General features: G+C 46.5%; 3 protein-coding genes and 1 pseudogene across 7 annotated transcripts; 1 reads left to right on the forward strand and 3 right to left on the reverse strand.

The window, feature by feature from the left end:
* Positions 1-5,816: 5,816 nt before the first annotated feature.
* LOC308548938 (putative olfactory receptor 2W6) lies at positions 5,817-13,256 on the reverse strand. 4 transcript variants are annotated; one of them, XM_081121111.1, is made up of 5 exons: positions 12,868-13,256; positions 11,568-11,650; positions 9,594-9,650; positions 8,521-8,689; positions 5,817-7,619 (listed from the first exon to the last, which is right to left on the reverse strand). In XM_081121111.1, the coding sequence occupies exon 5, from the start codon at positions 7,597-7,599 to the stop codon at positions 6,661-6,663; it is 939 nt and encodes a 312-aa protein (XP_080977237.1). In that variant the 5' UTR covers positions 7,600-7,619; positions 8,521-8,689; positions 9,594-9,650; positions 11,568-11,650; positions 12,868-13,256; the 3' UTR covers positions 5,817-6,660. The 4 variants fall into 4 exon arrangements, with proteins under 4 accessions (XP_080977237.1, XP_080977236.1, XP_080977235.1 ...); XM_081121110.1 differs by having other exon boundaries at positions 5,817-7,622; XM_081121109.1 differs by having other exon boundaries at positions 9,594-9,721.
* A 4,085-nt stretch (positions 13,257-17,341) lies between these two features.
* On the reverse strand, positions 17,342-17,753 carry LOC308548951 (histone H2B type 2-F pseudogene; annotated as a pseudogene). Its single transcript has one exon. The product of its transcript is annotated as a histone H2B type 2-F pseudogene (transcript).
* A 280-nt stretch (positions 17,754-18,033) lies between these two features.
* LOC308548946 (histone H2A type 1) lies at positions 18,034-18,453 on the forward strand. The gene has a single exon (XM_081121125.1). The coding sequence runs from the start codon at positions 18,047-18,049 to the stop codon at positions 18,437-18,439; it is 393 nt and encodes a 130-aa protein (XP_080977251.1). The 5' UTR covers positions 18,034-18,046; the 3' UTR covers positions 18,440-18,453.
* Positions 18,454-18,729: 276 nt separating this feature from the next.
* On the reverse strand, positions 18,730-19,453 carry H1-5 (H1.5 linker histone, cluster member). The gene has a single exon (XM_081121118.1). The coding sequence runs from the start codon at positions 19,420-19,422 to the stop codon at positions 18,748-18,750; it is 675 nt and encodes a 224-aa protein (XP_080977244.1). The 5' UTR covers positions 19,423-19,453; the 3' UTR covers positions 18,730-18,747.
* Positions 19,454-22,335: the final 2,882 nt, after the last annotated feature.

The raw sequence follows: 22,335 nt of genomic DNA on the forward strand, positions 1-22,335 counted from the left end.
GCGATTCCCAGAAGGCCCCGGGTCTCCTCGGTGCTCGGACTCCATTTCCCAGGGGTCTTCGCCAAAGTCCCGAGGTTCTCGGAGCTTGAAGGAGGCGGAGTCTCGCCTCAGCTTCCGGGTCCTGACCTGCGCTCCGGCGCCTGCGCGGTCGGGGCCTCGACCTCAGTCGGGGCAGGAAAGGCGAAGCGCGCGTGACGGGGCCGCCGCGCACCGCGCGTTTGCGAAGCTGCCCCGGCTCTTCGGGACCTGGGTTCACCCGCGCCCCGGGCGCACCTGTGCGGAGTTGCTCACAGCCCCGGCTCTCAAGTGTGGATGCGCTTGGATCCCTTTCCCTATGCAGAGAACTACACCATTAGCAATAAGTTGCATTCGCTACCCTTGCCCGCCCGTCTGAGGGAGCCACTATTACATATTTTGTGTTTATTGTCTGCTTTCATTTAAACGAGATAATTCTACAATTTTATAAAATATATGCTTGTCTAACCTCTATGCTGTACACCTGAAAGTAACACAAAATATGTTGAGTGTAAACTGTGACTGAAAAATAAATACAGCAAAAAGTTCTATTACACACTCATGTCCAAACAATAGATGGTTCGACCTAAAAGGCATCATGTCACAGGTGGGATGGTATTTGCTTCTTCTCACTCCACAGGGTTACTAAGATTTATCCATATTGTTGAGTTTAGATTAATTCTCATGACCATAATATTCCAGTCGTGAATGTAGCACTGCGTTCGTCCGTTCTCCGAGAGGTGGGCAGATACACCAGCACCTCGGGCCCGGATCACTGCAGTCACCTCAAGGGGTCCCACTGCTTCTGCCAGGGTCCCCCAGTCTGTTCTCAATAGAGCAGCCCTGGCGATGCTATGAAAGCTGAAGTTCCATCATCTCCTGACAGGTAGCAGAATAGGCCTCCCCAAAACATACACTTGAAAAACAGCAAACAGAGGCTTGCTCTGAACTCCCCTTATCTGCCTAAAGACAGGAACTCCAAAAGCAATTCAATTGTCATAAATCCCCTCCCGGGGAGTTTCATCCACCAGGGAAGATTGGCACAGGAGGTTGAAGACAAAGAGAATTTAAAAATTACTGTATGGCTAACATTTTGAATATGATAGAATTGAATTATTCATTTTCTGATGCTATTGTAGGACCATGCTCAAGCAATACTAAATAGCTGGATGAACATGGCGATCCAGTAACTTTAGAGCTGGCAATGTGTTTGGACTAGCCTAACTAACTTCAAGATAGCTCCCAAAAAGGTGCATATAAAACTAACCTAATGTAGATAGATGTTTTTAGATCTTTATAATCCCAAAATATCCTTTTCTTTTTTAAAATATATTTTTATTGATTTTAGAGAGAGAGGAAGGGAGGGAGAAAGAGAGAGAGACAGACAGAAACAAACATCGATCTGAGAATTCAAGACACATTCATTGGTTGCCTCCTGCACGAGCCCTGTCCCAACTGGGGATCAAACCTGCAACCCAGGTGCATGCCCTTGACCTGGAATCAAACCACTGAGACTTTTTAAAAAACTGGTTATTGCATTTGCCTGGTTTCTTTATTAACTAAGTTGAATACAATCTGTAATATATATTTTATGTCTATGTCATCTCACCTTTCTTCTGGGAGTTAATTCTTTTTACTAAGATACATGCATATTAGGTGTAGCTGCAGTTGATTCATACTGACTCTGGATACACTTCTGTGCTACCCCTATTTTTAAAAATCCAAGAGTGTTTGCCCATTGGCTAAAGTTATTATAAGCACAAAATAAATGGTAGTGTTTGAAAAAAAATCTCAGCACACCTGTCCTGTCCACTGGTGCCCTTGTCACCTCCCTATTTCTAAGGTATAGATGAGTCATTGTCAGTGGGGACATGACAATGGCCTTTACCAGGCCACTCCCCCAGGCCAGAGCCATCAGTCGTAAGCACAGCTGGGGGTGCATGAGAGCGGCGCAGTGCAGGGGCCTGCAGAAGGCAGCATAGTGGTACAGTGGTTACAGGCCAAGGCAGACCTCCCCCCACCACCCTCCACCCCCAAACAGGAAAGAGAACAGCTGGATGTGGAAACTGCAAACGGTGATAGCTAATGGTCTTGTCAGGGCCCCACAAGTTGACAAGCATCTGTGGGGTGTGACTGGTTCTGAAGCAGAGATTCAGGAAGGAAAGATTGGCCAGGAAGAAGTACATGGGGGTATGAACTTGAGGGTCTAACATGCATACAAGGATGATCGTTGGATTTCCCAACAGGGCAACTGAGTATGGGGTAAAATTGACTGTGAAGAGCCTGGAGTATCAGGGAAGCCCACTGATACTGAGCTGTCACTGGATTTTCCCATTGCTTTCCTTTTACATCATTGGTACAGTTGGTAAGAATGAAATGAAGAATATTTCATCTATAGTTTGTGAAAACCACTGAATATTGGTGTTTTTAAGGAACAGATAAGTCATCAAGGACGACTCTACTCTTATTACTGTGGTATAAGGATGCATTATAGTAGAGGTAGAAAGTAATGACAAGGTGAGATGAGACTGATGCACCAGAAGCTGTATAGAAGTGATTACAGATCTCAACCTGTGAAGACGGAATGACAAGCAAGCAGAATTGCCTTCCATGTGTGAGTTGTAGTTTCTTCCAGAAGACAAGGAGTTTTAAAAGCCATGTGATTTCTTTTTCTTACAATTTGACTAAAGTGATAGAGTAATGGTGTATCGCTGCCTCAGAGAGAAGGTAAAAGGGGTAATAACCACAGGAGTTATGGAGAAAAGAGGGAACTGTAATAGAAAATCACAGTAGCATTCCTCCTTCTGTCTACCTCCACTGGGGCCAAATACCCCACCTTCAGGAGGTTGTCAGGCAGACACGTCCTGCTGCCGGGAAGATTAACAGTGTAGATTTGGAAGCTCTTAGAGACCCAGATTGAGTACCAATTTCTTAGCATCAGAAATGATTTCTTGTTGCAATCATGGGGACTGCACACTCCTTTGGATAATTAGCTGGGTTGCAGAAGAGAACATAGGAGTATATTCTTAGAGAAAATCTTGGAATAACATAATTCTTCCAAATTAAAAATATGTTAACACATAACCATATAAAAATGTAACCTATAACCATGGGTATATGCTACTTTAACATTTAAAAGAGTTACATAAAATTTTGGAAGGAAATAAACATAATTTAGCTTGAGTTTAATATTTAGGTTTGACTCCAGAACAATCTTAACCTCACAAAGATTATATATCTCTGCATCTCACTCCTCAAGCACGGGAACCACGGTGGTCAGCTACATCTTTTCTAGAGCCCAGGAGTCTGCATTTGTGACTCAGGATCACATTGCTCCAGGGCTCTCCAGCTGCCCAGTTTTCTGACCCACATTAATGTAACCACACATATCAACTACCCCACTGTTTTCTCACAACACCCTGGACTTTAGTAGAAAAAAAATAGTTTTATCTCTTTCTCAGAGTGACATTTAGTTAGAGAAAACAAATGTTTTTCAAAATCAAAGCAGAAAAACTATTTGCAGAACTGGGCCAAATCACAATTTGATTGGTAAAATCTAGCACAGCTTCCACTAGATATTTGTATGTTCCCTGTAAATTAAACTTCATGTTAATTCTGTGGGCTCAAGTGGAACCTGTAAACACAGTGACACCAAAAGCATTTTTGCACAAACTACTAGGTTTTGTGTGTGTTTTTTTACTTAAACAAATCAGCTTAGTTTTCTTTTTTCCCTTTTTCAATGTAATGGTGCACATAAGTTCGGAAGGAAGACTAGATATAACAGTACTTTGTTCTCTGCTTTTAAATATTTTGCAGTTCTTCATATGAACATAAAATTAATGAATGTAAATAACTATGAAGAACATACAGAATACTGAGTCATTTCCCCCATTTGTGAGTGAAAAGAAAATAGAGTCTATCAGTTCATCGAACAATTGCCCTATCTACCCTGACAGGTTCTAAAGCTGAGAAAGGATGGATGGAATCACAGATCAGATAAACTGAGGAGTGAGAAATGCTTGGAACTATTAACAAAAATCGTTTTTCTTAGGCCATTTCTGCTTCCTGGTAAAATTGAAATATGGCTACATTGACTCATTGATTCCCTCTGGATAATGGTGGAAAGTCTTAAGAGATCATGGATGATGTAGCCAGTGAGTAATTTTTAAAACTAGAATTGGCAGGGGAGTGATTTTCAACTTCTGCAGTTCTTGACAGAAGTTGGAAGAACAAAACCCTAGAGATCTTATTAGAACAGTTATTAGAAAGGAGCTCCTGATAAAATGACCTTCTTGTTTTCTGGGTGTCCACAGGGATCCAGCTCTAAGAGTGGAACTCATTAACATGTTCTCCACATGCATATGGCTATTTAAAAGTTTCAAAAGGGTTTCATTATTGTTCACAAAATGGAGCAATCTCTAGGGCTATCTGTCTTGGAGGAAAACCCTTGATTAGGGACTGACTGCCATGGGAGAGAATGGTGTCGGCACCTGTCACTACTGGGTTCACCCAGCTTCAAGGGGGCCTTAGAGCCACTCAGCAACCCTGGGATTCACCCAACTATATCACATCCCAACTTTCCAAACATCACTGGAACAACTGTCCCTCCCTTTGGGATGGCCTTTTGTCGAGCAGGGTCTTAGCCAGTGTGGAGCAGAGCTACCCTCTCCCAGGGACACTGTTGTTGATTCTGTTGTGTTTGTCAATGGCTCATCCACTCTGTGATGTTTTCACTTCCCATAAGTATTGTGTTCACTGCCATGTTCCTAGCAAAGTCTTAGTACATAGTTAATCAATATTTGTTGACTGTATCAGTTAATTTATAAAGGATAGTAATAGGCTCGGTGAAGACTTGCTATCATTTACAATGAACACTTTGGGGGGAAAATAGGCATAGGTAATTTTTCATTGAATAAAATATGAGGGCAAAAGTATCAACTTTATATTGACAATAAAATTGTGACTCTACCTTATTTCTCCTTCATGTATCTCTGTTTACTATTAGTACACATTTCTTAGTTTTTGACAACTATGTACATGTTGTTTAAAAATAAATAAAATAGAGAAATATAAATAAGTGGGAACAGGTGATATATAATAAAACTGAAGAGTCACATATACCATGTCTGAGAAATTTTGTATCTATAGATAAACTCTTCAACATATACCCAGGAGATAACACACAGAATGTTGATGTCATCTTTATTTGTAACAGCAGGGATGGGCAATGCTAAGCCACAAGGACGAGGCTCCACATTCTGGATGTGGACTGCGTTATTCATGCCCTTAAGAAACATCATCATGGCTCAGGATCACCTCTTACTGAGTTTATCGTAGGAAGAATCAACTGCATTCTAAACTTCTATCTTCTTTCAAAAATAACAGAATATTTTCTATAACCAAAACTAAACCCAAACCCATTCTTACAAGCCCTAACTAATCTAAAATAAAATCTATTCTATCTGAAAAAAGTGTAAGAATTAGTGCTCAGAATAGGAAAATATGCACATTGTATCTGAAAATGATATATTTTGAGAACAATTTATTAGGTATTTGTGTTTTTTCCCCCTGAGGGCTCTAGATTGACCTTAAGTTTCTTAAAGATATTGAAGGAGTTTAACTGAGAAATTGCTAAGGCAGCCTTTTATCCGGTATCTAGTGACACTCTTGGCGATACCCTCACATTTTGGAACCCTATCCACTTGCAGAAATTTTAATGCAACACGTTTTCCCAGATTACGAGATGAGGTTCATCCATCTGATAATATTTCAGACCTGAAGAAATACGCCTGCTTTTGAGACTCATTTATTTGACACAAACCATTCAAATCAGTTTTCGTTATGCCTGGGGAGGGGTTGCCGCCACCAATGTGAGGATGAAGAAGCCAAGGTCCTCCAATCATGAAGATGCCAACAGCCCCCAGAAGTCCATCCTGCTCTTCCCTATCTCTGTCCAAGACCATCCTGACAACATATGAGGAAAGTGGAGGTGAACAACCTTCAAACATTTTAAGCAAGAAGACCCTTTGCCCTTCTTTTGTCATGAATAAACTATTAAGTATTAAATATAAGCCAGAAATTCTTCCTCTTATATGAAGCAAATGCCTCATGATCTTTACATTCTTTCTTCTTCACTTTCTATTGCCTCAGAAGGTCAAACATCAATGTCATTAAACTCGATTACAGAAATGATTCAAAATACATGTGGCCCGTTAGGAGTCCGTGTTGGAGGTACTGAGTGCTAGAGAATCGAACAATGTGTTTTACCTTTCATTCAGGCCTTTGGCACTTATTATAAAACTACCTTTGAACTTTCTCGAGAGAATAAGTATTTCCCTACTTCTAAGTGCTTTCTTTTTATATATGTTGAGGACCTACTAAGTCCAATCATTGTCATGGAAGCTGGCACAGGTACAAAAATGCCTGGTGTCTACATTCATGCCTGCTATTTTGCAAGCAGAGCTCACCGCTGGGTCCAACTCGGGAACACTGCATTTCCTCAGCCTAGCTGACCCACTGAATTCCCTGCCCATCTCATCAAGTGTCTCTTCAGTCCATAATGTCAGAGTTTCCTTTATTTGTTAGGTCCAACAACATGTAGGGAAGGTAGGTCAAAAGAGAATCACAAAATTTGATCACATTTTACTATATGCCTGCACCCCCCTTCCCTAGCACCTTCTTCATGGCCTCTTTGACATCTTTGTTTCTCAGTGTGTATATAAGGGGGTTAACACTGGGAGTGACAATTGTGTAGAAAAGAGTAAGGAACTTGCCCTGGTCCTGGGAATAAGTGTTTGCTGGCTGGAGGTACATGTATATGATTGTACCATAGAAGAGAGAGACAACAACCAAGTGGGAGCTGCAGGTGCTGAAGGCCTTCTTTCTCCCGGCAGCAGACTTGATCCTAAGCACGGCTCGCGCAATGTACCCGTAAGAGATGAGGGTGAGCGTGAGCGGAGCCAGAATGATAAAGATTGCCAAAGCCAAAGCCAGTGCCTCCAGGGTCATGGTATCGACACAGGCCATGCCAATCAGTGCTGGCATCTCACAGAGAAAGTGGTCCACCCGCCTGTGCCCACAGCGGGGCAGCATCAATGTCTGGGGTGCCATGATTAGAGAATTGCCAAAGCCACTCAACCATGCCACAGAAGCCAACTTCCCACAGAGGCGTGGGTGCATGATGACCGTGTAGTGCAGGGGTTTGCAGACAGCAGCATAGCGGTCATAGGCCATGACAGCCAGGAGGACACACTCCACCCCACCCAGAGCCAGGACAAAGTAGAGCTGCGTGGCACAACCCAGGTAGCTGATGGTCTTGTCTGGCCCCCACAGGTTGTAGAGCATCTGAGGGATGGAGCCGGTGGTGAAACACATGTCTAGGAATGAGAGGTTGGCCAAAAAGAAATACATAGGTGTGTGCAGTCGGGAGTCCAGAGCTGAAAGCAAGATGATGGTCATGTTGCCAAGAAGAGTCAGCAGATAAAAAGTGAGGACAGCCACAAAGAGGACCAGCTCCAGGCGGGGCCGGTCAGAGAAGCCCACCAGGATGAAGCCTTCAGAGGAACTGATGTTGTCCTTTTCCATCACCTGTGACCAGGTGTTACCTGCTGGGGGAAAGATGAGTATCTGTGAAAAGTACACATATACTCCCTCAAAATGGGTGGCTGGTAAAATGGCACCATGGACACTTCCTTGGAAATGCTGGATGCTCCACCGAGAATTTCAGTCGGTGTTAATTAAGTCATCGTTTGGTCTGAGGAGCACAGCATTTGGGAGTTTTTCAGGCTCCTGGCTGTGATTATTCACCAACCTTGTGCATCAGAGAACCCAGCCTGCTGTTAGCTGAAATCTCATTCTAAACAATGTCTCATCAACACTGGGAAACCCAGAGTCATGTCCCTACTGTGCCCCCGGCCCAGCCCTGTCCTAAACCTCTCATGAAATTGTGTTTTACATCCACACAGTGTATTTTAACCCTGGGGTTGTGTGATTTTTCTGAAGCTGAGAATGCTTTCCTATAAAGAGGAAAAAGATAGAAATAAAGCTATAGCCAGAACTCACTCCCAGTGGAATTAATATTCTGTGTTCTTTTAAATCTTTTCTCCTCTCTTATTGACATTTATTCTTACAAAGAGCTCCACTCCCTGGAAAACTACACAGATCATTTTATTTATGTATCTCTTTTGAACCCATAGAAATGAAAGATTTTTTTTATCTTTATGACACTTTATACTTTCAGTTGTTGGGCAATGTTTTTATGTCTTTGGGGGAGTATACTGTATAATGTACATTAACCAAGGACAAAGTCTCATTCCGATATTTTTACATATTTTCCTAAGCAGTTATTAAGAAGTAATAGAGTTGTGACTCTTGTTAAAATGGATGTATTGCATCTCTCAGGTGACTGGGGCACAAAATAGGGTTCCACTGCTCTAAGAATGCTTTGCCTTAATTAAATCATGTTGTGGTATGTGTCCCAGCAACAGTTCTAACATGATTTTGTACCTTATTGGAAATTATAGGATTGTCAAAGTCCTCACTCCAGAGGCTGCAACAAGAGTCTCCAGTGGTGATGGACGAATGTGATGACATGTGGGGATAGACACCTGAGGATTAGATAACTGAGGACCAACACTTGTCATCAAGCCAGAATTTTGGGCTTTCCCTCCACCTCCTGTAACGTGAAAATTATACATATAATATATATAATTACATATACATATATGGTTGAGAAAATACACACACATATATATACATATATAATATGTGAGAAAAAAGACATATGTATACACAAATAAACTGGGAGGGTGAGACATCAAACTGATGATAGTGAATGTCTCTGGAGGGGAAACTGAATCAGAGATTGGTACTTGCTCTATATCTACAATGTTCTACTTCTTTAAAAAGAGCTGGAAGGAAGTATGACTAGAAGAAATAGCTATTAATTCTGAATAGTGGAGTATATGAATACCTTTTCTACTAGTCTTTGTAAATTTACATACATTTAAAATATCTCAAATTATGAAAGAAAAAATAACAATATGAATTACAAATCATTTAAATATTAACATAACCAATGTTTATGGACCTCATGAACCAGGCACAAATGTTAAGCATTTGAGATAGTTTACTCCATTTCATGCTCAGAGCAGCTCCAAGAAGCCAGCTGTGTCATTACTCAACATTACAGAACAAGCCCCAGAGGCCAGAGTGACCCAGGACTCCACGTTGGAAGTTACGCTGAACAGCCTGATTACTGAGACCCGTTAATATCCTCTCTGGCAAAGCAGACCATATTAGCGTTTCATTCTTAAGGTTTTCCAGTTCAGTAGATTCCACTAGTTTTTAAGTTCATGGTTTTGGTAAGAACTCCGTTAAGTGAGTTCAAAATCCCTCTCCAGCTTTCTCAGAATGAGTGATGTTTAATCACCATCTTTAGAACTTAATCAAACCTACGTTAAAGTGCATAATACCTCTAACTGCCCATGGTTCAGCTCTAGTCTACGGTTACAAAACAAAAACGAGATGCCTGGATGGAGGCCTGGGTCCCGTTTCTCCCTAAAGGATCATTAACTTACCAAATTTGACAGCAACCTCATATTTGCTATGTCCACAGGTCTTTCTCTTTCTTGGGACTTCACTCAGGAGTCCAAGTGGGATGACCAGGGTGAAAATGAGGAGAAAGGAAAGATGAGATTCAGGAAATCTGTGAGAAAGGACAGAGGATAGGGAGGCAGCCGGCCCAGCAGCTGAGCCCGACAAAGGGAGAATGTTGATGAGCAAACAGCAGCTACACCACCTGAGGGCCCTGAGCACCCACATCCCCCTCCCGCCCCAAGTGAGGACGCTGGAGGCGGCTCAGAGGTACACTCAGCACAGGGAACACAGCAGTGTTCCCAGGGTTCAATTCTGAAAAGAAAGAACTTATGGGTTTCAGGGCCAGACGCTTCCTTTTCTGCCTCCCCCTGTGGAGTAAAACTTCCTTTTCAAAAATTCCCTGAACTAATTATCTCTAACAAGGGTTGGGAGAGTGTGAGGTCTCAGAGGAAATATTACTCTTGCCAACACACACACACACACACACACACACACACACACACACACACGCTACAGATTCACCGGAGAGAGAGAGAGTGATGGAGAGAGACCATCAAACCCTCCTCACTGGGTCTCTCAAGACCAGGAGTCAGTGCTGAGCCTCAATCTTCATTCAGAACAGAGCCCAGAATCGAGGAAAGGTTGTGAGGATCTGCCTGTGCTGGTTTCCTTTGTGATGTGTGTCCTCTGTCACCTGCTTGGGGCACAAAGAAGGGCTGATCACAGTCCTTCACCATTTTATTTACTTCAGATGAGTTTTCTGTGGCATTTTAAGATCCATAATAATAAAGCTTAACTTGAATATTTTCTATTTAAGATGACTCAAGAGGAGGGTGGATAAAATGAGAAATTAACTTTGACATTTAAAATTAATACAAAAACAAAAAGAGTCCAAAAATATTAAAATAATCTTATTTCAATTTGCCAAGTTCGGTGTAGAATTAAGATTGTCCCAAGAAAGTTACTATGTATCTGACGGACAAACGACTTCAGCTGTCATTAGTGTAAATTAAGAAAGACAAAAAACAACAGCGCCCTTCAGGTCACTTCACTGCTTGTTACAGTCCTGGACCAGCAAGATAAGAAGAGGCGTCTCTAAAGCATATTTTCTGTATCTACCTGTTTAAGACTTCTAAGGGAGATGACTGTCACATTTCATCTCTAGAACTGGATATTTTAATTTATACATATGAGACAATACATATAAATGTGCCTTGTACATTGAAAATATTATTTAGATCTTAATAACCATTATTATTAATATCTTATTGATGACTAACTTCAGTGGCCGTTTGTAGATCCTTTGTCAAATAGAAACAAGACACATCTGGTCATTACCATGTCAAATGCTATGTTTAAAATATAAACATGATTAAAGTCATACACAATATTCTTAACACCACTAACTAACTTTACTGGTGGAGATAGAAGATAAATAGAAAAAATTATATCATCACCATTAATTTGAAAACAAATGGCATACAATGACTGTATTCTGTCAACAGAAATATTGAAATATTTAGGTGATCAATCAAAACTAGTCAATATTAATTCCATATTCCACCAAACTTCTTGGCACAATTAGAGGAGCCATTCCCCCGAGAGTTGCTTCTTATACTTAAATTATTAACTTGTACAACCATCTCAGCCTAATATTTTCTCATGGAAACTAGGGAGAAATGCCTGGAGAATTTGATGCTGTCAAGAATGTTCTACCTGAGATAATGAGTCCCTCTGAGAAATGAAGGGGACGAGGTCCTCGGGGGCATTAGCTCAATGGAGGATGTGGAATTCTTAGCCAAAGACATTTGGGAATCAAGTTTTAAAAAAATTTTTTTTTGCCACCTGACTTTTACTCACCCCCTAATCTACCCCTAGTCCATCACAAATACACTTAAAATTGTAGCTGATGTAAATATAGCTGTGGAAATAAAATAGAACAGTTCAAGGGTTACCAGCAATTGTGAGAGCTGCTTCCCAGCACATCACCATATGACTTGATAGGTTGTAATATGACATCGTGGACAATATGACAATGCTGTCAGAGAAAGAAATGAAGTCTATAAATGTCTCAGTCGTCTTTCCCATCAAATGCTATTATATTTAAACAAGTTCTTTTATTGCAATTTAATCTAATTTTTAAAAATTATTGTAGCATTTGTGGAAGTGCACAACCAATTCTTATAAAACTTTTATCGCATGTATTCATGAGATTGAATGTCAAATATCCATCACATTTTTGAACCTCATTTCCCAAACCTGCTTTTCTTCTTCCTTCCCTCCCTCCCTCCCTCCCTCCGTCCCTCCCTCCTTCCCCCCTCATATGGAATTATTTTACACTTATTGAGGTTTGTTTTACGGCTTAGTACATGGTCTCTTTTGTTTACTGTTTTGTGCAACTTTATAAAGAATATGCATTCTGCTGTTGGTAGGGGAGTGTTTTGTTGATGTAAATTTGGTCCAGCTGGCTGTTAGTGCCATTCCAGTCTTCTCTTCCCTGCTGATCATCTGTCTACTTTCATCAGTTTTGAGAGGAGAGCATTGAAATCCTAAACTATCCTTCTAGATCTATTTTTTCTTCCAGGACATGTATTTTCAAGCCCTGTTATTGGGAACAAACAGATAGGATAGTTAAGTTTTCTTGACTAACTGATTGTTATTATTAAAGAAATGCAGTTTTGTTTTGTTTTCTCCCTGGTAATATTCCTTGCTCTGGAATCACCTTCCGCCCTAGGAGTGGTTAGTATTTGCCTGGTCTGTCTTTGTCTAGTCTTTTACCTTTAAGCTATTTGTAACTTTATAATGCAGCCTGACAATCTCTGTCTTTTAGCTGGAGGTCTTAGATGACTTATATTTTATGTTATTACTGACATTGTTGGGTTTTAACCTACGGCCTTGCTATTTGTACTATTTGAACTTTGTTTCTTCTTTTCATATTTTCTTTTGGTTCGAGTATTTCTTATTAGTCTTTTTTATCTCTACTCTTTGTTGTATTTTTTTTGGCCCCTCCAAGGTTTACAATATATATCTTTAACTTATGCAAACCTATCTTCAAATAGTGTGCATCTTCCCGTATAATACGAAACCTTCACAATATACTTCCCTCCCCTCCCCCGCCCTTAAATTCTACATGACATAAGCCCCACACACGACCATCCCCCAAACCCGCTTTTCTTCGATTCTGCCCCTGGACATCTGCGCGGCGCCAGGCCCGACAGCATCGCTGTTCCTGGGCCATCTCTCGGGAATTCTTACGCTCAGCCGTTCGCGTCTTCCCGCAGCGCTGTCCTTCACGCGCCGCCTCTCTCACGGCGCTGCCGCACTAACTCTCGCCCCACTGGCCACAAGAGCCCGCTCACTGGCTAGTGTCCAGTGTCCACTACTTGACGTCATCTTCCACTCTCCCGTAGAAAGAGCGTCCCCGAAGCACCGGCGCCCTCGCCCCGCGCAGTCCCTCAGGGAGCCCGCCCCGGGAAGCGCGCCGGCGTCCCGGCGCCGAGGCCGGCTCTGAGCCAGCCGCCTTCCCGGGCCCGCCTGAGGGGCTCCTGCTCCCTTCACCCTCCTAATGCACTGAAGTGCCACCCTCTTTCCCGAACAAAGAAAAACTGAATCTTCTCTGGAAAATAATTTGGACTAAAGGGAAGGCGCGTAGCCGCCGGACGGAGGGCGGCTGGGGCTCGGGCTCGGGCTCGGGCTCGGGCTCGGGCTCGGGCTCGGGCTCGGGCTCGGGCTCGGGCTCGGGCTCGGGCTCGGGCTCGGGCTCGGGCTCGGGCTCTGCAGCGCCCCCTCGCGGCCCTCGGGCCGTCCGCTCCCCCACGGCTCCCTCCCCGGCCTGTCCGCGACGTCTCGCCGAATCCGAGCTAAACGACGTCTCCTGTGACGGAAGCAAAGCCATGAGCTCGTTCGCTTGGACTTCGCCGCCGCTGCTGAAGAGGGGCCCGGACGGCTGGGCCGGCGTCTTCCCCGCCTCTGCTGCCGGGGCGACTCAGAGGCTGCTGAGACGGAAACCAGAGAGAGAGAGAAGAGAAACGCGGCTTTGCGGGGGAAGAATGGGAGGCGCCGCGCTCGTCCGCGTGGAGGCCACGGTGCGGAGGCGGGCGGCAGGCGGCCCGACGGGCGCCGGGACGCGCGGACCCGGCCGGCGCGCAGCCCCCGCACCCGCCCCGCGAGCTCCGTCCCCGCGGCCGGGGCGGCGAACGCGAAACGAGCCTTCGCGGCCCCTCCTGGGCGCCCCCCGTGGGCCTTTGGGGTAAAGGAAGGACCGGCGAGAGTCTAAGGTCGAGATTCTGGGCCAACTTCCAGACTTGAGAATCGAGGAAACCGGAGCGCAAAGGGAATCGTTCCAGAGAAGCGCCGGGTTCCCCACGTAGGACCCGGTGGTCTGAGTCAAGTTGCTCGACAGGAGCGAATCCTCCTTTTTCTTTCTTTCTGTCGTCTGGGAAAATAGAAGGAACGCTCGTGCGCCGAGCTCGCTGGGAGGACCGCCGAGAGTGGTCACCAAACGGCCAGGGGTCGCCGCAGCGCCGACGGCGCCGAGCGCTGGACAGGCTCGCGGCGGAGACATCAGTCGCTTTATTTTCAGAGACTAAGCCCGGAGTCCAGGAAAGTTACTGCTCAAAAGCCCCAACTCCCCAGCCAGGGGTCAGGGCGGGTTATGAGGGTTCAGGCGAAGCAGGTACGTGGGAGCCTGGCCCCCCGACTTTAACCGGAGGACGTCGGAGCCTGGCGAAGGGGCGTCGGCACCAGGCTTCCCGGCCCCCGGCGCTCCCCTCTGAAAGGGCCGGTGTTCAAGTTCCGGCCACGTCCCGGATCCTTGGGTTCCGAGCGGGGCAGGCCGAGGCCTGGTTCCGCGCGCAGCCGGGGGTCAGTCCCTCCTAGCGCCTCACGACTCGCAGCTTGGGCATGTTGTCTCTGAAAAGCAACTCAGTATCTTGTTACCAGAATAGGGCCATTTGAGCTGGTTCTGCGGTTACCAACGCAGATCCCAGAGCTACCGGGGCTGTGAGCCCTCCTTGGCCCCAAACCTAAACTCCATACAAATGTGCGTGTGCAAAGGGCTCTCAGGAATGTGTCCATATCTTTCTTCACGGTCTTACCGGGATCTCTAACCACATGCCCCCCACTCCAGACTTGAAGGGGAGATGGGCAGGAACAGGTTTGAGCCATGGTGAGCTTTCAAAGGTGCATTTAACGAATGAGTTTGGCCCTTATGTTGGTACGCAGAGTGGGCAGAATCTCCCCGAAAAAGAAGAGGCCTGTCGGGGAAATTTATGGTTCAAAGAAAAATTGTAGCACACCCTCCAGTGTCATCAGATCCTGGATCCGGGAGCGATTTTCCAGCTCCTTGCATAGCAGATAGCTGATAGCAATAGAAAACAATCCGCCTGTGACATGCAAATGGCCGTCTGGCGGTGGAACATCTCCGGCCTCCGCAGCGCCCCCCAGGGGTCCTGGCCTTGTCTGCACGTTCACTTCAGCATTCCTGATCTGCAAGCGGGGTCCATTGTTTGAATTCTCCTTTGAACTGGTGGTAACACCTCACCAGTTACCTCATTAATGAGTCAAATAAAGTCCAAGAGGGGTTTACTTTCAATTTGTATGAGAGTCGTGATCGTGCCTTTTTGGAAAATTAGCCCTTATTGGGACCTTTGCGCTCGACCATGAGCATGAAGCGGAAGGCAAACGCCCAGAACCCTACCCCCGCCTCCCTTTCCTCGGGGCGGAACAGCGAGCGGCCCCCGGCTCCCCTCCCTCCTCCCAGAGCCTCCTCTCCTTCCCTTCAGGCCTCTTCCAGCCCGAACCGTCGAGCCGGCGCCCCCGCCCCAGCAAACTGGGGGGAAGAGGCCGCCGGAGGCTCCGCACCCAGGGGCGCTGGCGGAAGGGGCGGGGTCTGCGCCCCAGGGGCGGGGCCTCCACGCGCGGCCCGGAGCTGGGGGCGCTCTGAGCCTGCGGTGAAAGGGGGCGTCTCTGAGGAGAAAAGAAGTGTTACGAGGTTCTACCCAATAAGAGCGAAACAGCGTCTAAACATGTTTTTGAAAAGAAAATGAGCTGACAGCGCCACAAAAATGACGTAAAGAGCACATTCCCGGAGCCAGCGCCTAAGTCCAGCAGCTGGCATTGGTGGTTCAGTGGTAGAATTCTCGCCTGCCACGCGGGAGGCCCGGGTTCGATTCCCGGCCAATGCATCTGCCTTTTTTTTTTTTTTTTTTTTGCTGCTTTTAATCTTTCCAAACATGTTGAAATGCTCCAGTTCAAAGGTCGGCCCGTTCCACACTCGAACTTCGGGCTTACACATCCTGACTGTAGGCCTGGGGTCGTTTCTGCCGGGCGCGGGGCAGGCTGGCGACCGGCTGTTTTATAACAGAAACAAAGAGTGTTTTGCGTTCATAATATCTGGACTCAATGTATTTTGGATTCATTGTGCTGTTTGAAGCGTGAGTAAAATCAAATGGTCTTTGAAGGAAAATCATTTAACAGAAACTTTTAAAAGGAAATATAATCAAGGAATAAGCTTAAAATACCCCCGCGTTGCCGGTGAGCAGAGTGGCGCAGCGGAAGCGTGCTGGGCCCATAACCCAGAGGTCGATGGATCGAAACCATCCTCTGCTAGCTGTTTTGGGGGGGGAATTGGAGGCGTTCAGACAGTAATCCTACACAACCTTGTTTTTATCTTGTCCCCCCCATCCCACGGGGTGTCTGCACCTAACAAAATCTTGGACAAGTGCACCGGACACGTACTCAGCCTAGGAAATTTAGAAAAAAAAATAAATTAATTTATAAATTAATTTAAAATAATTTAAAAATAAAATTTAAAAATCACAAATCGGAAAGGTTCTAATTGGGAAATGTCATATGTACTCTGTCTGAGACAACATGAAACCTAAAAATGAAATAAAATCTGGACACAGATGGAGCTCATGTTGTTCACTCCTGCATCTGTGCAGAGGGGATGAAAGGGCGGCGAGGGTATCGCTTTGAGATGCAGGAAACGGGAGTTTAGGCACCACTGGAAGACACTGAAGGGGAAAATTGAAGGACTTTCCCTGGAGCCTTGAGTCCACTCCGGATTCCTGGCTACCCAGCGTTCAGCCCACTTCGTGTCCGTGGGGTCTTTCTGGGGTCCGTTCCTCTTATTGCGCACAGGGTTCTGACTTAGGTCGCAGGATTTCTAATCGTGGACTCAGATCGCAGCCTGACCCTGCCGCCCACTCGCCCTGATGGCCGCGAAGAACGCGGCCGACCGGCTGCTGGGCTCCTTACTCAACATTTTTTGCGCAGGGAGCCTCCCAACCGTCATGTTCGCCTTATGGCTCTGGAGGCCCGTGATTCCCGCACAAAACGCAGGGGCCACAATTTTACCTTCCACAGAAAATCTAGCAAAAACACACCAGCTAAGTCTAGCTGGCAAATTGGAGCCCAGGGCGGGCTTTTCAAATAGTCCCGCCGCCCAGTTGGACGCGGGGGCGTTCCTCGCACTGCCCAAGGCCAAGGGGGAGCCTCTCAAAGGGCTCTAAAGAGCCCACACTAAATTGGCACACAGTGCGCCTAATGCTTATCCAAAAATGCGTGCGGAGAGCTATTAAATAAGCATTTGGCCCTTACCTTCCTCGCCCAGGCCAGCCCCGAACCCTTCTAAGGAAACTAGACTACAGGGAAAACGAGCCAGCTGTTCCCGTGAGTGTGAGTGGCTCCGAAGAGAGCCTTTGGGTTTCACAGTGGCGGGAGCACATCACTTGGAGCTGGTGTACTTGGTGACGGCCTTGGTGCCCTCGGACACGGCGTGCTTGGCCAGCTCGCCGGGCAGCAGCAGGCGCACGGCCGTCTGGATCTCCCGCGACGTGATGGTCGAGCGCTTGTTGTAATGCGCCAGGCGGGAGGCCTCGCCCGCGATGCGCTCGAAGATGTCGTTGACGAAGGAGTTCATGATGCCCATGGCCTTGGACGAGATGCCGGTGTCGGGGTGCACCTGCTTCAGCACCTTGTACACGTAGACCGAGTAGCTCTCCTTGCGGCTGCGCTTGCGCTTCTTGCCGTCCTTCTTCTGCACCTTGGTCACCGCCTTCTTGGAGCCCTTCTTCGGGGCGGGCGCGGACTTGGCGGGCTCGGGCATGGTCGCGACAAACCGCCGAACAAACTGCTAAATAATGGGAAGAACGCGTGGAAAGCTGCGAGCGTCCTCTGGGTTCCCAGCCTCTTAAAGGAGCCGGTGAGTAAAGTCGTGTCTGACTGGCGGTGACTCCTGGAAACGTCACATGAATGTCGTCCAGTCAAAATAAGTGTGTTTCAGAACCAGGATCCCATTGGTTGAAGTGAACCGGCTGTAACTTTTGGCCAATGGCACAGATTCACTTTCGCGCCCTGGAACCGCTATAAAGAGGGCCCCTCTGCATGACTCGACTCCTATCCAGGTCAGAGCGGAGGTTTTGCATCCACCATGTCTGGACGCGGGAAGCAGGGCGGCAAGGCGCGCGCCAAGGCCAAGACGCGCTCCTCGCGGGCCGGGCTGCAGTTCCCCGTGGGCCGCGTGCACCGCCTGCTGCGCAAGGGCAACTACGCGGAGCGGGTCGGGGCGGGCGCGCCCGTGTACCTGGCGGCCGTGCTGGAGTACCTGACGGCCGAGATCCTGGAGCTGGCGGGCAACGCGGCCCGCGACAACAAGAAGACGCGCATCATCCCGCGCCACCTGCAGCTGGCCATCCGCAACGACGAGGAGCTCAACAAGCTGCTGGGCAAGGTCACCATCGCGCAGGGCGGCGTCCTGCCCAACATCCAGGCCGTGCTGCTGCCCAAGAAGACCGAGAGCCACCACAAGGCCAAGGGCAAATAAGGCATTAGTAGCAACGTTCAACACCAAAGGCTCTTTTCAGAGCCACCCACGTTTTCCCTAGAAGAGCTTACAGCTAATTGATAAGGAAATGGCCACCATGTGATTATGAGGATACAGGATAAGGCGTGTGGGGGGGGGGAGGGGGGTAACGGCAGAGGGGCTGTATTGCTCACTGAGACTAAACTTTTCCTGAACCGCCAAAGGGCTGCATTTGGTGTAGAGGTGCAAGTGCACAGCTGCTTTCAGGCGCCTTTGGGTGGCTCTGAAAAGAGCCTTTGGGTTGGGTCGCCTTTAAAACGACGAACTTCCTACTTCTTCTTAGGAGCCGCCTTCTTGGCCTTCGCAGCCTTGGGCTTGGCTGCCTTGGGTTTGGCGGCCTTGGGCTTGGCCGCTTTAGGCTTCACCGCTTTGGGCTTGGCCGGGCTTTTGGCTGCCTTCTTAGGCTTGGCGGGGGCCTTAGCCTTCTTGGGGCTCTTGGCCACCTTCTTGACGCCGGTGGCCGCGGGCTTCTTCGCCTTCTTGGGGGTCTTCTTCACAGCTTTCTTGGCGCCTGCAGCCTTCTTGGGCTTCTTAGGGGTTGACCCTGCAGGCTTCCTGGGCTTGGCCGCGCCCGCCTTCTTGGCCTTGGGCTTGGCGTCCCCGGAGGCCGCCTTCTTGTTGAGCTTGAAGGAGCCCGAGGCGCCGGTGCCCTTGGTCTGCACCAGGGTGCCCTTGCTCACCAGGCTCCTGAGGCCCAGCTTGATGCGGCTGTTGTTCTTCTCCACGTCGTAGCCCGCGGCCGCCAGCGCCTTCTTGAGCGCGGCCAGAGACAGACCATTGCGCTCCTTGGACGCGGCCACGGCCTTGGTGATGAGCTCGGACACCGGCGGCCCGGACGCCTTGCGCTTGGCGGCCCCGCCCGCCTTCTTCGCCGCCTTCTTCTTGGCCGGGGACTTCTCCACCGGCGCGGGCGCGGCCGTCTCAGCGGGAGCGGTCTCCGACATGGCGAGGGGAGCGGCTGCCAGAGGAGAGAGTGTTCAGAATCCAAAGAGCGAGTTCGCGGTGCTGCCGCGCTCGGGCCCGGGCTTATATAAGCCGAGGCTGCGCTGTGATTGGTGGGACGTCCGATCCACCGCCCTCGGGCGGCCGCCTTTAGCGGTTGGATTTCCAAACTGTGTTTTTAATCCCAGAAGTCCGATTAAATGCTGAAGACACGGTACAGAATGTGACACTTTGAAGCTCAAAAGGAGGAAAACAGTCTCCCGGTTCACTTACTTGTCTGTGTTTTTATGAATCAAGTGCAGTTGATGAAAGATATATTTTTAAATCACTTCAGTTTTCCATAGGAGTCCACTCGGCTTAGGGCGTGGTGCTACTTAGTTGCCTGTGGCAATAAATTTCTACTAAGTCTCAAATGAACGTTTTTTAAAAAGCTTTGTCTCTAAATCCTGGCTTTGATTTTTACAAGAGAAAAGGCACTAAGTTCATTCGTTTGAGCATAAACTTTGTTTCTAAATGTAGCAAGCAGCACAGGCGTGGGGCAGCAGGTAACCAGTAGACCCGACTTTGAAAACCGGTTCTGCCTCCTACAAGTTTCCATGTGCCTATGTCTTTAGAGAGAGATATTATTCAGCTTGGAAAAGTTCAGTTGCAGCAGGGGAAATAGAAACTTCTTTGACTGCAGGATCCAAAGACCTAGATTCAAATTAAAAATTAAATTTGATGTGTCTTTTATTGATGCGTTGTCTGCTTTGTCCCTATCAAAATCTATGAAAACAAGGAGGAAAAAAAATTTAGTTTAGATAATGTTTTAGAAAAACTCTGGAACCTGCTTTAAAAAATTACTCAAGGGCTTCCAGTAGCTATCAAAAGCACAAATGGGGTTTTGTCAACTTTCAAGGTGCTTTCCCAATGCTCTCATTCAAACTCATGTCTGTCAACATTTAACTAATTGCACCGTCAGGAACACCCTCTTCTGTAAGCAGACAGGTGACATCAATATTGATATTATTGTGTATAAGCAAATATAGACCTGTATTTTAGAAAAAATAATTGGATACTGACTATAATAAGGGTGGATTGGGAACTTCCTAAACTCAGAAGAATTCAGGAAAACATTAACATTCAACAGGAACTGAGGCAAGGACCATGAAGCTAAAGTAGAGGGTGAAGAAGTTTGCTATTGACTTGGAAGGAGCAGAGGGTGGAAAATGAACAAGATTTTGTGCCTGACCTGGAAGGTAAGGAAAATGAAGTGATGATTGTGACCTCTAATACCATCAACAGTACTTAGTGTTCCCTGGGAAACACTGGAGCCAAATAGCCAACACACTTCTTTCAAAGAGTTCCTGGAGTTGAAGCTGTAGCCATATCTGGACAGTGGTCTGTTTTTGTACAGTCCTCAAGCTAAAAATGGTGTGTGGATTTTTAAAATTATGTAGATGAAAATGTGAGCGACCACATGTCGCCAGCAAAACCTAAAATATTGACTATCTGGTGCTTTTACAGTTTTGTACTCATTGACAGAGACATGGGTCGTGGTACCTTGCTACAAGCCTGACTCAGAACAATGGGAACCAAGAACTAAAAGGAGATCTTAACAAGAAAATGTTTCAAGCAAGCACTTTCCACTGTTTCAATCACAAAACTTTTAGAAGATCTGGGGCTGGTGGGTTAGGATGGGGGTGGAAACCTCTATGCTTTAGGGGTAGGAGAGAGAGGCATAAAAATAACAGCTAATGTGCATTCAGCATTTTACAAAGTGCCAGGAGCTAATTGAAGGATGCTCTGCAGATTTTATTTGACACATTTTGCAGCTATTCAAGCTGAGGCCCAGAAGAGGGTGGGTAACTTGCCAAAGGTTATACATCTAATAATTGGTGGCCCTGAGGTTTTGAATGTAGACCACCTGGATCTATTATGATGGGAAGATACTAGAAGGTGTGGGGAGAGGACAATTTCTGAAGCTTGGAACAGGCAGCATCTTGTCCCTACACCTGACGGCCCCTAAAGGAGCTTCAAACTACTCTGTAGGGAGAGGCTTCTGGCCCCATCAGTTAGAATTTTTGCTGAATCTGGAAGGGCAAATCCAAAAACAGGGAGGGAAGGCCCAGATGGCTGGCCTGACTGAAAGTACACTGGAGAAAAAGTGCTTCCATATAACACTACCTCCTGGAGTTAGGCTGTGCCACCCCCAAAAGGTAAGCAGCAAAATGAGGCATTGATAGTCATATATGAACACACAAGGAGACTGAAAAACTGAAAATACTGGACAAAATAAACAGCCAAGTTCAGTTAAAAACCCAGATTCCTAAGAGTGCAAGCAAGAAACAGCTTTAAAATGACATTTCAAATTTAATCCCTAGTCTATTTGTAAACAAAAGAAAAATATCATAAAATTTCATCATAGACTTGCAAGCACATACTTAAAACACTTGGGCAAATTTTTTAAAATTGATTTTCATTTTCAGAGATATTGGGAACTCATTTTGCAGAGAATCGCCTACAGCCCACAGGTTGTCCGCCCACCCTTCCCAGTCACATACACAAAGCACACAGCAACACTGTCATTACATTGAAACAAAAATCAGCAAGATTTTAAACTTGGCAATACTTGTTACTTCTGACAGGAAAGCAAATGAGAGGCACATCTCTAAAGAAAAGGAGCCAAAATACTTCAGAAAATTTAAACTGCATTCCAATTCCATAACTCACAGCAATTTAACTAAACTCGTCAAAGGATTGGGACAGTCTTCCTTCAACTTCTTGTAGCCGAATGTTTAGCTGAAAAAATGACCGAGTCATTGTTAAGGGTGCTTTTCTAGAAACTGGAACCTCAGAGCAAAGAGTAGCAACAAGGACCAGGCACAGAATAGTTAGGTTTACAGGGCACACAGCCAGCTGCGACCACCACACCC

This window comes from Miniopterus schreibersii (genome assembly GCF_964146895.1).
Source record: "Miniopterus schreibersii genome assembly, chromosome: 19".
In the NCBI taxonomy this organism is placed as follows: Eukaryota; Metazoa; Chordata; class Mammalia; order Chiroptera; family Miniopteridae; genus Miniopterus; species Miniopterus schreibersii.

Coding starts and splice junctions, on each gene's coding strand:
- LOC308548938 (XM_081121111.1), bottom strand. CDS start 7,599: ATGGAAAAGGACAACATCAGTTCCTCTGAAGGCTTCATCCTGGTGGGC.
- LOC308548946 (XM_081121125.1), top strand. CDS start 18,047: ATGTCTGGACGCGGGAAGCAGGGCGGCAAGGCGCGCGCCAAGGCCAAG.
- H1-5 (XM_081121118.1), bottom strand. CDS start 19,422: ATGTCGGAGACCGCTCCCGCTGAGACGGCCGCGCCCGCGCCGGTGGAG.